This window comes from Poeciliopsis prolifica, unplaced genomic scaffold (assembly GCF_027474105.1).
Source record: "Poeciliopsis prolifica strain line A6 unplaced genomic scaffold, Auburn_PproV2 SCAFFOLD072, whole genome shotgun sequence".
NCBI classification, from domain to species: Eukaryota; Metazoa; Chordata; class Actinopteri; order Cyprinodontiformes; family Poeciliidae; genus Poeciliopsis; species Poeciliopsis prolifica.
Genome location: NW_026562447.1, coordinates 516,623 through 534,324, shown reverse-complemented (window position 1 = coordinate 534,324; position 17,702 = coordinate 516,623). Strand labels below are relative to the sequence as shown.

The following is a 17,702-nucleotide window of genomic DNA, read 5'->3' as shown; positions in this document are numbered from 1 at the left end:
CAAACCCAATAAAATCCACTGCAGTTGGGAAGAGTGTGAATACTTCTCTGTGTGTGTGGTGAGAGAACGTGGGCCAGTGCATGTTTTGGCAAACATGCTTCCTGTGTGGCGCGCACATCAGCGCTGCCGTCTGCAGATACGCAACCTGCTCCTCAACTCTGCTCCGTCGCAAAACAAAAGGTTCCTAAATCTTCTCAGATGGATCTGAGTGCACAAAAAGACACAGAAACCATCCTGCCTCTACTTCGTTTCTTCTCTCTGAGTGCTCTTTCTTTCCAAGTCACTCCCTCAGTTGGAGTCCTTGAACAGGAGCCTAAAAATAAACATCTGGCAGAGGGCTTCTGTATGCAAATATTGTAAGAAAGAGGGAGAGGAGAGAAAGACTAACAGTGTGGTTTTGGATTAAGATATGGAATCGGTTCAGAACGCTGAAGCTCCTTTCCCCCCCAATTTGAGAAATCAAGAGGAAAATAAATAAAGAAACAGTGTGTGAGGAGATTTCTTCTTAAGTCTGGCCCGCATGCCTGCAGTATGCCTCCACGATTGGCTGAATGAAAGGAAGGAGGAAGAAAAAAAAATTGTAAATTAATTCGATCTGGCTTTTATGTCTCCAGCAGAAGGGGGAGTTTCTTAATTGTCACCAGTGTTCCGCCTCGGCTTTGCTTTCGCATTCAGCCGTAATGTGCCCCATTCAGGATCGGTGCGCGGAAAAGAGCTTTGTGGAATTTTCTAAATCAGAAATGTTGGCATCCGAGTGCCATCCTGGGGGCAAAAGGAGTAGGGGGTGGAGGGGATGTGGGGAAGGCAGAGACTCGCCTCAGGATTCGGCGAGCTGAGCCACCGGGCGCTCCTTCGGCACAACAATAGGATCAGGGGCAAGCCTACTTCTGAACCGTTTGTCGTGGAGAATATATAACGTAAAAACGTGTGAAAGCAAATGTGTGGCAGAAGGAGGGTGGCACTAAATCCCACCCACTTTTAAATCTCCATTAGATTCTGTTAATTAATTCATCATTATTCAAATGTACTTTTTGCTGGGGGAAGGAAAAAAAATCTTTGCATATTGAAGAGGGAGGCTCCCTGTAAGCGCAGTGATATACTAACAACACAAAAGCTGATGGGTTAATTAATCACCGAATTGATTAAAGGAGTAATTAGGTGCCTCATTCACCATTCAAGGCATTATGAATTAAACGGGGGATCATGTGGTAGGTTGGAGGAACTATTTTTGATTTAAAGCAATCTGAGCCTGGCACACATTACGTTATGGTAATGGAAAACCTGGAGGGCAGAGAGTCGGAGCCATTTTCAAGCGCAGGAGAGGGGCTGAGTGAAGCAGACACTTCAACCCTCACTTAGAGGCTATCAGGTCTGGGCGAGATTAAGGGAAGTGTGCAGATGTAAAGGAAATAGCCCCACTATCTGCCAATTCACACATATATCCAAACATCAGACAGGTCGCTGAAGAGGCAGTTTGTGACTCATGTGCCAAAATCTTGATGGCTGAGGATGTAAAGAGCAAATAATGATCATCAAATCATTTTGGGGATTTGAAGATCTAAAAGCCGAATGTAGATGGGGATCGTTTTAGCGAGAGCTCAAGGAATTTGAAGGAGATAGGCCTTGACCGTAGCTGTATTTTACAAAAAATTGCGTACAGGAAACCACTTTATAAAGTGTCATAACTTTACATATTCATGAGAACATGTTGTAGAATCTCCTGAAAAGCTTCTGAAACTCTGTTCAGGCTTTGGGATATTACAACCTTCTTTCAAAATAGATTAAACCCAAGTTCTCTCTCAAAATTCTGCACACAAACCTCCATAATGACAATGTGGAAAAGCTGTTGTTCGCTTGCAAGTATATTAAAAAGGAGAAATCAAATGTACCTAATTATTTATTTACTTTTCTCAATATTTTCTCCATGCATATTTAGCAGCACTTACACCCGCAAGTTTTCTTGAGCTTGATACACTAATTTCTGGATGACTTACTCATTATTCTTTGGTGAATCTTCCAAGATCCAGTGTTTGAATGGGAAAAGTTGGTGCACAGCCATTTTCACATCTGTCCTAAGAAGTTCAATGGGACCCAACCCTGCTGTCTGACTGAACTGCTCAAAGTTGTCCTGATCTTTGATATCTTGGTTGAACATTAGGGGTCATTGTTCTAAAAGACTAAATGTCGCTCCAGTTGTAGGTCATTTTTCTAATTTCATTTTGCAAACCAGATCAAATTCCATACTTTCCAGTTTTTTTGTTTAAACATTGTGCACAAACCTGTCGATAATTAAAGTGTGTTCTCCAGATTGTTATGTTTACCTTTTCTACGATGTTGTTATTTATGTTTGTGATGAACCAAATCTTTGATTTAACCTGCAAGCGCTACTTTATTTGCAAAAATCTTTAGTGTTTCAAAATGCATTTGGCGCATTTGTTTATGAAACAAACACCTGAAGATCCCTCCTTCCTCCTCAGTGTAACTGTATGCGACTCCGCCGCTCACTGCTGCGTCCTCCTGAGGCCTCCGATACATCTCGCAGATCAAAAGGATTAGCCTCCCTCTCCGACAGAAGCCCCCCACCCATTCGGAACGTGCGGCACTCATGACGCTCCGACCCGCCAGCTAACTGACTCAGATAACGTCTCCCGGACCCCTGGGTCTTAATAGAGACGGATCTGGTTGCCTCTCACCTGACCCCCTCTGATCCCAAACCGGAATCAAACCAAAACAGAGAGATGAAATTCCTCCTAATAGCAACTGATCAATTCCAACAATTATTTTTGAAGGCCTACTGAGGCCGAGTCGGATTGTTCACACTCTTGCTGGAGTGTGTGTGTGTGTGTGTCGGTTTATGTTTCACTTTACTCACCATCTGCTGGGCTGAGGCCCCGCGCGGCTGGTACGACGGAGATGGAGGGGCTGCTATGGAGGGAGCGGATGTAGTCCACGTACGGGCTGATGTAGGGGTGAGGAGGGTGGAAGGGCGACTCCGCCCCCAAGGACGGGTTCCGCTGGGGGGAGATCCGAATGAGGGAGATGTCGGAGAAAGACGGCGTGCTCGCGATCGATGGAGTCCTGCAGAGACACACACAGAAGGTGAACACAGGAGGAGAACGACACGGGTTCCTCAACTCAGAATAAAAATAAACAATATGTCCACCTGAAATAAGACGGAGCTAACTTACAAGTTACTTTTCAGCAAGAGAAGTAAGCTTGTCAATAACTCCTTAATTTTGAAAAAAAAAGTCCTGCTTCCAATGGCAGAATATTTCACTTTTAACATGGGATAAATGTCCTATTAAAAGTGAAATAATCTGCTTTTTTGTCAAAAATGTAAAACTATTTACTTAAATTAAGCTTCTATATCTTGCTGAAAAGTAGCTTATATCTTAGTTTTGTCTTCTTTTAAATGTGCTGAGATATTTTCACTAGAAACCAGACCAAACATACTTGGTAAGATAATGTTTTTTTGCAGTATTAAATTTGATTATAAAGTTGCTGTGTTGTAGCCTTTTGTGGAGCATTTCATACTTAAAAATTCTCAAAAACTCAGCACCAGGTTGTTGCATCACAAATAAAATGATCACTTTAATACTGGATGATTTATTTTGGAACATTTAAACGTAGAAAATAAAACAGCAACATTTTTTAAGAGGGCAGATTCCTTTTCACAGCACTGTATAGCTGGGTGGACTGACAGCGGTGGGGCAAGACAAATAGATGGTAAAACTATCTCTCTCCTTCCCACTGCAAGGCAGGGGAGAATGCAACATTCCAACTGCTTCCTACGCAGACATTTCCTCAGATCAAAGGGAGCTTTCACCACTGCGTCTTAATCAGAGGGGAAGCGTTAGACCGAGCTCACCGCTGGCCAGAGCAAGACAAGCAAAGCTACACCACAATTCTCCATAGCTCAGATTGCTTGCAGTTGAAACCAAACAACGAACTGCACGAGATGGATCCAAAATCCTCCTTTCTTTTTTTAAATGGAGAAAAAAAATAACAGCAATGTCAGGCTTTTCTGCTTTTTTTTTCTTTTTTTCCTGAAGGAAATGTGAAGCAAAGTTGAGAAAAATTGAGAAAACTTCTCAAGAGCCAAGTTTAGCAAGAACTAATTTGTCTCCCTCCTTATAATTGGTTAGGAGGGCCTGGAAACGCAGTAATGATGGCCTTCACCACAAAGGCCTTCCCCGGAGGATCCACAGAAATCCACATATCAGCCAGACATTAACAGGCTAAAAGATTAGACTGAATTAGCCCCTCCGCTTCTCTTTGGCTCCCCCGGTGGACCGGTCTACTGCGACAAAGGACCCCAAGAGAAGGAGAGGCTGGCTGAAAGATGAAGGCAGGGAGGGGGAGAGGAACAGTGCGGGTTTAAGAGGGGAGAGGAGGAGGAGATGGAGAAGAGAATGAGACCTGGCCTCTCGGTTTGTCTCAGAGTGACCTTGAGCTAGGCCAGGGGGAGCGGAACAGCCTAATTACAACCTCCGCCCTGTCCCCTGATCCCCCACCAGCCCCTTTGTCCCTCCACTCCACAGCCCCTCCTAATGAAAGAGCTCAGGCCAGGGTCAATAATGAGCGACCGAGGAGTGGAAACGGCGCACAGACGCACGCAGGACACATGTGAGCACAAACCTCCAGAACATCCTCCAGGAGATGTTCTGTAATTAGCCACAAAAAGGGTCTGCAATGGGACGATTTATAAGGCTTTCATTTCGCTCAGGTGTGCGACATTGTGCCTCGTGATGCTGATGTAATCTATGATGGGAAATCAGCGAAACCCTCAGAAAGGCATCCGAACTTTTCAACGTGACCGCTCGTTTGTTTTCCACATTCCAGTTTGCATTCTTTCGCACGGTAGCAGATGAGTAATTTCTTATTTCCTCCACCCCGCTACCGGGCCACGGCGAGGGCATCTTCAAAACAGAAAGAAAAAAAAAAACAGTGACAGTGCATGAAAGAGATGTATTTACGATAAGCAAGTCATCAGCCCGCACGCCACCATTTACATGGCTCATTTATAGAGAACATGACATAGCTGCAGCTGACATTCACTTTGTTGTCAGGTAGACGAGCAAATAACTCACACGTACACAGAAAAACTTTTTTAGCAGCATTTGAAGATGAAAGGAAACATAAAAAACCAGCGTTGCCACCAACAAACAAATTGGTCCACCCCAATAAATTGGAAAATGACTTAAATCTTAATTGAATATGGCTTTCAGCTAATGGAAACCCAAAATACAACTTCTCCAAAACCTAAAAAAAAATGATTTCTAAGACTTTTAAGTCCTGCAGTCAACAAGGTATGCTAGAAAAGTTCATTGCTATAGTAGCTGGCAGTTCGCAGAATTCTATATACAAGGATATTGATGGAAAGTTGTGTGGAAGGAAGAAACTGCATACAAAATATGTACACAAGCAACTGGCAAACCTGAAAAACCTTGTGAAGATTATTGAGGATTGTGAAGTAAAAAGTGTTTAGAAGACATTTTAAATTGTGGCTGTCGTCAGAGAGCAGCAGCTACACACAGATACTTCCTGGACTGACACATTATTGGTCAACCTCAGGAGAGTCTCATCTGGGTTCAGGAGAAAAACTGGACTGTTGTTCAGTGGTCCGAAGCTCTCTTTTCATATGAAAGCAAAGTTTGCATTTCATTTGGAAATTATGGTCCTGGAATCTGGAGGAGCACATGAGAGGTACATAATCCATAAGCTTTACATGTAACATATCTGCATTCGTAATGTTTTTTGGGTTAGTTTTGTGTTTATTTCAGCTTCATTTAGCAGAAATAAACACCTTAAATACATATTTTTTTATTGACTAGAATAGAGCAGAACACACACACACATATATATATCAAATTAGATATGTAAAAACTCATCGAGTCTGTTAAAAGGTGAAAAGGCCAAAAAGCGGTTTGAAGGGAGGGCAGACTGTTCACTTGGAGCAGGAACAGAAGTCAGCAGGAGCATGTGAAGATGTGAACTATGTGTTGGGGAGGGGAGGGTACATGAGGAAGACTTACAGCGGTGCAGGAGCTGGACAAGGAGAGGAGAACAAAGATGTCTCAGGGGGTACAGAGCCAGGTGTGAGGGGATTTCGGGAGGACAGCTATGAGATGGATAGCTCGGAGGAGCGTGAGGAGGAAAACGCAAGACGGCGGCCTGATGCTGAGGTTTTCAGCTCCTCTCCGCTGAGCCGCGATCATCTTAGCATCTGCCAGTGTGCATTAATCTACGTGACAAATGGAAAGGAATCTGACAAAGAGCCGTGTGTGTGTGCCGGAATGCTAGTCGTGTGTTTGTGTGTGTGCCTGAGAAATAGAGTTTTAGATACACCTGATTTGAGATTTACATCAAAGTTGCACCTCAGGCTCCTTCTTCCCAGAGAGAAAACGCTACTTCCCTTCTTCTCCTCATACTCTTGCTTTACAATTCCTATTAACGTACACAGAGCACATCCGGCAAACATGGCACAAGGACAGCCTGAGCTTTTGCACATATGGAAGCCATTTCCTTTCACGTGGCCTCAATTATACCAGCCAGCGTCTCTTTTAAGCCAGTACATGTTTGCACTGGGCGGCCTGCGGGTTTTAAACTGTCGTCTAATTTCACCAGATGAAAATACACTTGTAAGTGTGCATGTGCACCCAGATGACTTCGAGGTTTTACGGAGCACTGCGTGTTCGCATAGGCAGGCCTTGACTCTCAGTTTGGAACGAGGTTGTATCAACACTATTAATTTTTGGGTAGAGAAAACTGCAAAAACAACACAGTTGCGGGGAACGCTGGTGACTACGCTCAAGCAAAGAAGGTATCATTGTGGTGCGGCAGTTAGACCTGGTGGTATGGGCACAGCGGTTGGCTAAAATAAGAGCCGAGCGTTGCCAAATGCTTACAGTTCAAGTAAGAAATGGATAAATAGAAAATACAACAGAAATGTCCCTTATGAGGACTTTGGAGTTCAGGCTCCATGAGACAACAACTGCTGGAGAGAAGAAAAGGAAAAATAAAACAATTGCCGCATCTTCTAGGATATGCTTTAAAAAACAAAACATATCCAGTCCTTAGCAGGTCGGTCCATATCTGTGTATAATTTTGCCAAAATGCTGCTTATCTCACCAATTTGAGATCATATGTAGTACCACAAGTTTTCCTAAAGGTTTCAATGAAGTATTTGGAACATCCACATGCTCACACCTGTGGCCACAAGGGGCTGATTGATGTGAGAACTGTTGTTTTTTTTTCTCTGTCAGGTCATCTCCTGACTGAGGCTGACAGCATTGCACATCCACTCCCCCCTCCAGGCTCACCTCAGCCTCACTACCTCACAGATACCCGCACCCCCACATACACTCGCAAACCTCCAAACCCACCCAGCCGAACAGCGGCACAACACTGCCGTGACCGCTCTGAAAGCCTAAACCAGAGAGGAGGAAAAAAAAAAAAGAGAGAGAAGGGCTCCTGACAGCGGAAACAGAAGCACTTTAAAGCTCCAAACCCTTTCACTCAGATCAAAGGGCCAAAGGAACAGAGCCAGCTGAGACCCAAGAAGAGAGGAGAGGGAGACGAGACAAGGGGAGAAAGAAGACAGACACAGTAGAGACTGGGAGACACAAACAGGTTGAATGAGTTCTTGATGATTCAGTGGGAAAGTCTCCATTAAGTTCCACTTTTAATGGACATTTCACATATTTTGTGCTGCTTAAACGGAAGTCATGGATATATTCTAAAAAGGAGAGTTTTATACCAAATATTGAGCTCAACCATTACAAAAGATGTGCTTGAGTGAAGCTCTTAAAAGACTCATTTTACTCTCGACCTCAATTTTTACATTTCTCTTCTGAAACATATCTGAATAAAATGCTCAAATCATCAGCAGAAATCTGTGAAACATGGCTGAAAACTGAGGAGGTACCTCAGCCATTTGATCAGGTGCTTTGGAGCAGGGACACATGCAGAATTTGTAAGACATTGGCCCTCGAGGACTCGAGTTTGACATCTCTGCTTCAAATGTCTTCATTATCAGATCCAGCTTGGATCAAACTATTTGCTGTGGATCATCTTAACAGCAGGTCAGTTCAGCATTCGACTTGAAACAATGTTTTGTTTTCTAATGCAAACCTGGAACAGAGACAGAACCACTTCACATTTGACCTTATTAAATCAAATTAAAGAGTAAGGCTGCACATGTGAGAAAACTGATCTGCAATATTATTGCTTCCAATAGTTTAGCATCACAACTTTATCCAAGTCCTGCAACTTTTTGAAATAACTCTCTCTTTTGGATCAACCATCAAAAATGTAGTATATATATTTGTGTAATTTAAAGTAAAATGTAAATATAACTGTTTTCAACTCAACCATAAATTTCACCTTCAGTTTGTAACTGAATCTTTACAAAACAACTGTCATTGACAAAAACAAACAAAATAAATAAATAAAGAGCCTGGTCTCATTTTTTTAATTTACTTTCAGTCTTATAATTTCAGACTAATCTTCCAATTTTCGTGGTCCCCAGTTGGACACATGGAAAAAGCCAGATGTGGCCTGCAGCCCATAAATGTCCATGTCTGGTGAAGCACGATAGACAGAGTGGAGCTGCAACAGCACAAGTCTTTACCATGTGGTCGTCTACTGGAAGTCCAATGTGGTGGTGCAGAAGTAAACATACACTCCCCATGTTGACAGTAATGGTACTTGTGGGCCTCCACATGTTGTCTCAGCGTACACACCAGCTACCATACAGTGAAGAAGTATTACATAAAAAGTTATGAGTCATGAAACACGTTTCAATTTCAGATAAAGTTACATTGAGAAAAAACAAAAAACACTTTCAAGTGATGATTTCTTTTATTAATATAATGGGATTAGCCATTGCAGCTTTCAGTTTAATTTCACAAGTTACACAAAGGCCTGATTAAAACGAGTGCAATCCAAATATCACTGAAGTCGTACGGGTTGAATAGCATACAGGAGGTAGAAAAATAACAGGTTTATAACAAAGCTGTTATCCACAAATGGAGAAAACATGGAACACTGGCGCACCTTCTCAGGCACGGCTCTGATGACTTATTCAGGAGGTCACAAAAGAAAGCAGAACAGCTGAAGCACTGCAGTCTTTGCCTCAGCAAGGATTGGTGTTCATGATTCAATAGTGAGAAATGGGAACAATGGGAAACTTTGAAGGCCAAAACCACTGCTGGACAAAAAGAACACAAAGGTACGGTTCTGTAATTGGATAAACATTTTTTCACATGGCTGCTACTTGCTCAGGTATGTCTCTCCTACCACTGCAAAGCACAACAGTCTAATTAAAGCCAAAGCTGTGTTTTTACAACTCTCATGTTGGCATATTAAATAAGAGATCACTTATCGAGTCCCAACAGAACATAATGTCCAGAAGCTGCTTTTGTTACTCGACAGGGCAAGTTGTGAGCCAGGCAGGGTTTTGGTGAAGTTGCCAGGCATCCAGAGAAACTATATCCCCCTTCCTCTCCCCCCTCTCATCAGAGCTGCAAGGTCTCTGCGTGACCTCTCGACATCAAAGGCCTGGGTGGGACCAGCTTCCTATTCATGGTCACATCGAGCAGGATTCTCTCTCGGTGGGATGCCTCTGGAGGCGTGCCAGAGATTCCCATACAGCGTAGACACACAGAGGCGCTTCCCTCAGTCGCTGCTCGCATGTTTCACTTGCATCGTCGAAGAGGCAGCGGCGGCAGCGGGTACACACATGCAGTCGACCACGCCTGGGCGAAGCACGTATCATTTCCACGCTCCTGGAGTGGTAATGTATTTATCAACAGGACTCAGAGAGTGTGACAGGTTTATGTCATAACAAACGGGTCCAGGTGTCAGAGCTTCTGTTTCTGTGCATGAACCTCATCAAGCAAGGGGTCACACACACGCGCACACGCACAGAAACACACAACATGTGCTTCCTGGTTTAAATTAAGACCCCATGTCTGCAAAGTCAGAGGATTATTCTTTATCGCACCATATCTTTTCAGTTGTTCCTTTCACTGAACGGAAAGAGTCGATGCCTTTTTATTCCCACATTCTGTTTTGAAAAGCCATTTTTCCACACCGCAATTAAATGTAATTTTCAGCCATTGAGATAAGAATGTCTACCGAAACGAATCAGCCGAGAAGGCAGCAGGGAAGAAAGAAAACTTGAAAGTGAAATTGCACAAAATGAGCAGGCCTTTTTTCCTGTAATTTCAACTGGGGCTGGAGTCAGAGAACCGACATGGGGCGAAAAAAAAAAACACAAAACAAACAACAACACAGAAAAATGTGCCTGTTCTTGCTTTTAGTTTTCTCCCCATGCTTGATTGACGGCGCTGATTGGAGTATTTTGCCTTCATCTATACTAAACACATACAGGTGCTTTTCAACTAATCTGAACACTATTTTTTATCCATTTCAGTAATCTAATTCCACAAGTGAAGCACGGATATTAAAAAGTTTCTCTGAAAAGTAGAATAACATATAAGCCAGATTTTTTAAAGCATTTTTAAGACTCTAATGTCATAATTCAGATATAAGTGATTACTGCTGGCTAAGCAGTCACCCTCGACAAGGAAGCCACTGCCAAAAATGCTGCCACTTATGGCTGTCCTGTCTCCAAGCATATGAATAGAAAGTTTAGTGGAAGGAAAATGTTCTGCACCTTAGAAAGAGATGCAGAAGCAAAGTCCTATTTGGAGGTGGAAGTTGAAAGCCACACGGTCTGACAGAAGGTTTTAGAGCAGGTTTAATCATAATAATGTTTGACTGGTAAGTAAATTTGACCTTAACTGAAAGAGAATCTGTTGACTATTAAAACTCATGCAAAAGGAGCTCTGACCAAGTATTGAGTTATGATATATAACACTGACCTACTTTTTACTACGTCAACATTTCTTAATTGAAATTCAGTTATCTTTCGTCTTCTGTAATAGTTTTGATTTTCAGTGAAACTGTATTTGTTACCACACTTTTTCCTCCCACTTAATTTTTCAGTAATATATCTGAATCCAGAAGCTTCTTCAATTTTGCCTTCCTGGTTCACTATTTTGAAGTTATCAGTCTTCCCCATCATTTTCTAGACCACAACATGACATTCTTGTATACAATATAATGTATGACAAACTCTGATTTCATTGGCTGTAAAACAAAAAGATCAAAATGAAATAAAAACTTTGTGTGTCGAGTCAAAACTTTTTACATTTCTGGCTTAAATGAACATTTCAGTGATATTCTAATGGACTGATGCACCTGCTTGAGGTTGATTGCTTTTATTTTCCAAGCAGCAAGGTAAGCACAGGTGGAATTAGCTCTCAGTGAGCGCTCTGAGTTCCTCCAGCATGCCTCAGGCTAAAGAGAAAACTAGAGGGGACTCCTGGGTGCTAGAGTGTTAAACTTCTGAAAGCACGGAGGAAGCGCATCTATCTTTCTTTTTCTTCTCCAGCATTGTCTCGATGGCCCCGGTGCCTGCACACAAACATCCAACTGACGCCTGCAGCCAAACAGGGCTCGGGTTCCACACCTACTCAGCCTTCACAGCCCGTCAAGTCAGGTAATGAGCGCACATGTCCGTGCGTGAGGCGGCAACCTACAGGTGAGGGAGGATGAGTGTGGCCCCAGGGCCGAGAGGAGCTCCCTTCATTCCTCCCCCCGTCCTCGATTCGGCGCGTCACACTGGGCTGCAGAAATGAACAGCCGCACGGACGAACCCGAGCAAATCCCAAACAATGCGAGACAGCAGAGACACACAGCTGGGGATAGTTAATCCTTCAGACAGAGATCTGAGGTACAACAAGAGGAGAGAAAAAAAAGAAAAGAAAGAAAGCGGGTCGGCTGAGACAAACAGGAGCATCAGGTACAAGACAGAAATATGTGTTGCCTCCTCTGCACTGAGAAAATCTTCTATTCGGAGCCAAATCCATCACGTTCTCCTAACACATACTTCTTCTTGCAGAGGAGGGGATGGAGAGGAAAGCTGGACGGAAGAAAGGCAAGCGCTGGTGGGAAAGTGAACAGACACAGCCTACTTTATTCTGGCCGTTTCATCCATCTTGTTGGGCTAATAAAACGTCAGGTGGAGTTCCTTGATATTTAATCATGAAGGGGTGCCTGAATGCGGGGTGGTGCAGCTTGATGAAGCTTTGGGAGGCTTAAACATACAACTGCAGAAATGGTTTGAACAGACCCCAAAAGGAGGACATTTCAAAAAGAGGCTACTTTACAAACTTACTGCATATCCTTCTGCTTACATTTCCATAATATTTCAGGTTTATGTTTTCAAAGTTTCCATATATTTTTTGTTCATAAATAAAACAATAAATACAAAAGTTTACTGTAAATTTACTTCTGACTGCAGAAGCCACTAAATGCAAAGTGATGGATGGACGGACGGACGGATGGATGGATGATATTGTCTCTGCTTCTCTACATTTAAAAGACAATAAATGAAACTTTGTAATTCTCCAGAGCTTCCTGGTCTTTCAGAGGAACCTTCACAATACGTTTCCATTAAATGCGCCGAACATTCCTTCCTAATTTAGCAAAGATCACTTCCAGATTAAGGTCAAAGGCATGGCGGACATGCAACAGGAACCTCGCCGTATTCCCATGCAGCTGCATCCAACGACTCTCCTTATCCGAAGCGCTCCCGCCGGACAATCGCAATGTAAAACCCTTCAACCTCTAAGAGAAAAGCCGGGTATCATGGGACATGAACAAAGTGAGGGGGGTTCCTCTATGGCTCCTGCTTCAAACAACATCAGAAGATGAAACTATTTTCTACCACGCCATCAGACGTAATGGATGCCACATGTGACGAGTGACATAATGAGAAGAATTGCTTTATGTGACATTTTTTTTTATTTTGCGGGGAGAGAAGTCGTTTCTTCCCACACTGGCAGACCCGGAGCCCACACCAAAAAGCCTCCTATAACAAACATGTGGTGATATTTCACACTGTGTTCATTTACTTTCCCCTTCAATCATTTGTGGGAGAGTTCGAGCGAAGGAGTGATGTAGAAAAGGAAGGGTAGAAAGGGTGGAAAATGAGCGGAGTTGGAGTGGATTTATGACCCTGTTCCCGAGGTCTCGTTACTTGCTATAACTGGCCCCCAGAGTGGAATCGTAGGTTCTGGAGCCCAGAGAGTAATGGAAATTCCACTTTTCTGCACGGGTCCAGCATGAACTCTGCAGAGCGCAGGATGGGCCCAAAGAGCAAAAACAGAACAAAAATAGCAAAAAGAAAAAGCAGACTTAAAATAGATTATTCTACATATTGGAGTATATTTCAGAAAATACTCCAAACTCCTCTTAGTGTGGAAATGTCAAACTTTTCTTTTTAACTTCTAAATAATTACTCATGTGGTGACACATAATGTGGTGTGCTGTAGGAAAAAGCTATTAAGAAGCTCTTAAAACTGACAATGTGCCACTCCCACCAAATATAAGACAGCTGTTCTCTAACTCCACAAGGACATTAGACATTAGTAAGCTCTGCTAGCGTAGAACTTCATGAAATTTTTAATTATTACAAATTATTACTGTAGACATTGACTTAATCACCCGCATTTTTGATTAATAAACTATACCATTAATGTAGAGTATGTCATTTTATTTTACAAAAGCTCATGTTGGCATTTCTTTGACATAATTATTATTATTATTATTATTATTATTATTATTATTATTATTATTATTATTATTATTATTATTATACAATTGCAATATAAAACTTCCTTTGGTCCCCTTGATGTACAGTTAAGTGTTTTTTGTTAATAAGTATAAATTAGAGAATAATTCAAGTTTGGATTGGTAGTAATGTTCATTAATTAATTCAAATATATATATATTTTTAATATAATGCTATTTTAATTCAACAGCAAAGACTTAAGATGAAAACTGCAAATCATGCCCAATAAATTATGATTAGGCTTTCAACTGGAATAAAAATGCAAACAAAATATAATTAAATTATGTATTTTTTAGAATTAAATTAGTAATTGTTTAGAAGTGTTTTCTTAAAAATTCTCAAATGCTTATGAAGAAAATTGCAGTTTAAATCCTGTACAACACAATCAACTGATATATGTAAAAAAAAAGTGTAAATTTATCTAGACTTTAAAATTAAAAATGAAGGATTGCAAAGAAAATGTAAGGATAAAACAAAATGTTTAATTTATGCATATTATGGATTGTTAATTAATTTCCAAGGAGTAACTCAGGTTGCACATTATATTTTGCTTGGGAAACAGTTTTGCAAAGTGAAAACACTCAGATAATCAAATGAATTAAAAAATTTAAATGAAAAGCAAAAAAAACAGGGAGAACTAGAAAGAGAAATTAAATGCCAGGAGAATGGTTAAATTAATGCAAACTAATTTTGACATATTATTCTGTTGCAAATTCTGGGGAGAAGGAGTCATGTTCAAATAAGTTGCCATATTTATTCATCGACTACTTTTTAATTTCAGGCAGTAACCAAGGTCCTAATGCAAATCTTTTGTATTTCAGTGCAGCAGGAGAAGCAGGTTTGAGATGGGAAAATAAAATGCAAATGCTGCACAGCTGATAAACAACAGCAAATTTAATACAAATGTAAATTTATTTTCAGTGTTTTAGTGAGAAATGAAAGATGCAGAATTGCTCAGAAAATTAAAAGATGAAACAAAAGATTAAACAATTTCAGAACTGCCTTCTTTGTATTTGTGTGTATGCGCGTGCATGCACGGCTGCACACACACACTCACACGCCCAGTCGCACACACATCAACGCAGCGCTGTTGGCACCTGCCTGTTATCTCTCCCCTTCAGACCTGGGTTTTTCATTGTGCTCCTTGGGAGAGCTACAAATTGAGATCTCAAACATGAAGAGGGGGCAAATGACTCATGTATAGAAAATCAAATCCGCTAATGTGTAACATGTGCAAATTTGCAGGGCCTGTATTAGAGATTAATGTGTTCTCCTTTTATCAAAAAATGTACCCTTTTCAAAGCTATTTTTCATGCACTTTCAATTTAAATTCAAAGAAGCAACGGTGAAAAAGAATATATTTATTGAAAAAAATAATCGACACAAATACCATTAATTCCAATGCATTTTGGAGATTCAAACCCATTATAGAGGGATTAAGAAAGGCACAAAAATGTAATAAGTAACAGAGAAAATACAAGCATTCAGAAAGGCAGAAGCAGGCTTCAGACAACGGTAATCCTAGTAGGTTTGAGTAGAGTTTTGGAACATGTATTAACAGATCTCCACAGGTCATGACTCAACCCTAAAACCTTTACAGACCTTGTCAAATTTCCGCTGCGCTGAACTTGCTTTTTTTTTAAACTCTCTTTCAACCTGCTGGATCCATCATCCTCAAAATACACAGGTGCCTTAAAACATCACGATCCTGGACACACACACAAAAAAGAAAAAAAAAAAAAAGACTACACTGCCCATTTTAGGTTTCTGAAACCAGTGTATCACAAAAAAAAAATAGATATACTGTAACTTCAATCTGGCCACATTTCTGCTTAGCCATTTATCTCCTTTCTCTCTAAATCCTGAAATTGCCTCAGAAAAAAAATAAATAAAAAAAAGGAATCAGTGCACAACTTTTTTCCTCTTTTTTTTTTCTTGCTCCTGAGAAAATTGAAGAGGCTTTATGTCAAATACGGCTAAAGTCAGCCTCTCCATATCAAACAACGCAGCACGAAAATTACTGTGGCAATGATAAGGCTGCCAGATAGAAAGAGAGAAAGAGAGAAGAAGAGAGAGGAAAGGGGAGGGGGGAAGGCTGAAAGGAAGTGACTCTACTCAATTATGCTGCAAAATTGGTATGACTGAATATTTTTCATTCAGGTGACCGATGGTATCAGTGAAACTGCAATGCAGATAAATAAAAAGGAGCCTTCTGTCAAGAATAAACACCATTAATCATGAAGCCTGCGACTGCGTGACCGCCTGTCCCCCTGACTTACTCCAAAGAGAGAGTATTAAAGAAAGGAAGGAAGGAGGGGAGCGCTGCACAGGGGTGACCCGTGAAGTCACACCGACTGGGTTCTGGACAGTTAGGAGAGGAAGATGAAAAAGCAGCCTTTCGTCTCTCCGGCCCGTGTGACAGCAGCCGTATCTAGGCAGAGATTATCAGATGTGATTAGGGAATAATCCATGATTCATGCTGTAATTTATGGCTTCACTTTGCTTCCCAATCTGGAACAGACATTATTCACATATGAAATTACTGGAAAACTCACTGCAGATTCAGAAAAAAAAATCTAAAATTACAAAAAGTCACCTTGAACATGCAACCACGAGCAGCCGGAGGATGAAAGTGCATCTCTCCTCCAGTGCAGCAAAAGCTCGTTTTCTGTTTACTGTTTTGCCTCTTGTGTGCGTGTCTCCGCACGTTTGTGTGTGAGTGTCTCAACGCTCGGCCTCGTCCCATCTGGAAGGAGGTGTTGAGATAAGAATGTGGTCTTTATGCTAAGCAACACGCCGCTCCGTTATGCAGCAGATTGGGCCATGTGACAACAGTTTATGTAAATACTGAAGAGGACAGTAAGAGGGGAGGCATGTGAGGAGGAGATTCTCTGGGATGCAGACCAAAAATGAGGCTGAATTCAAAGGTTAAAGAGGTGATTCAAAGCATTACTGCCATGCTGCTGCTCTGCATGTTTTTTTGTTTTTTTCTTCCTTTAAGAGGAAGAAAAAGTTTAATTTAAGGGGACAGTATTGCGTAAAATCAACTTTTTTCAGCTTTACATGATGTAATCTTATTCCTTCATCAAAAATATACCTGGAATGTTGAAATGTTGAATTGAGAAATCCTTTAGTCTCCCATTGCAACCATTCAGCTGTACAAAATGCTTGGTTGGACCGAGTGCAGCAGTTTCCATATTACTGAAATTCCACCTGACATCACTCAGCTCCTTCAGACTAGCCAGGAGCAATCAGCAAACACCCCGTGGAAGTGAGCATCTGCTGAGCTCATTATACTAGTGACAAGCCTGGAAGTTTTTAAAAGTTTTTGACTTGGAAAAACACAGGCGGCAGGGGTTTAGTCGCATCTAAAAAATGGACACTGACTTCAACTGAGTCCAATGATCTAAAGAAGAAATGCTCAAATGACATCAACAATTATCTGAAGTTTTGAAGTCTTGAGTGTAATCAACCAAAGGTCAGTGCTTTTAGCTACAAGGATAAACATTGTGTTCAGCGTCCAACATCCGGCATCACCCAAAGCGGTGATCTGACCTCCATATTCAATCACTGGACACAAATAAAGATGGTTGACTTGGTGACCCCTAAATACTAACTACTTTTGCTGCTGTTCTCTGACAGAACTTCCTTTTCATTGTGCTCATGCTGGGAAGAAAAATACAGGCCCTCGTCCTCGTCCAGTGTAGTGGCTAAATGTGCCATGTCATATTTTTACCTCAGGGGAAAAGAAATTCATTGATTGCTAATTAAAAGTTCCTAGAAACTCCAATCAATCTCAAAAGGGGGAGTATAAAAGAAGTTACATTCATTTTAGGAGGACTGTATGAGTAGCAGTAATTGCCAACACTGCTAATTTAGCTGGAAACTGTTATTTAAGAGAAGTATTTTCCCCCACAAATGAAGGTTTTTAAACATTATACAATATATGTTTATTTGAAACATTTTTATACTTCTTTATTTGAAAGCTCATAAAAAA

At 41.3% G+C, this 17,702-nt stretch overlaps 1 protein-coding gene across 3 annotated transcripts in view; it reads right to left on the bottom strand.

The window, feature by feature from the left end:
- The window catches only part of gli3 (GLI family zinc finger 3), a 116,538-nt gene that overhangs the window by 28,288 nt on the left and 70,548 nt on the right, over positions 1-17,702 (bottom strand). For all 3 annotated transcript variants that reach the window (XM_055020922.1, XM_055020924.1, XM_055020923.1), the window contains exon 5: positions 2,873-3,078. In XM_055020922.1, the coding sequence (XP_054876897.1) occupies positions 2,873-3,078 (206 nt within the window). The remainder of the gene's footprint in view (positions 1-2,872; positions 3,079-17,702) is intronic.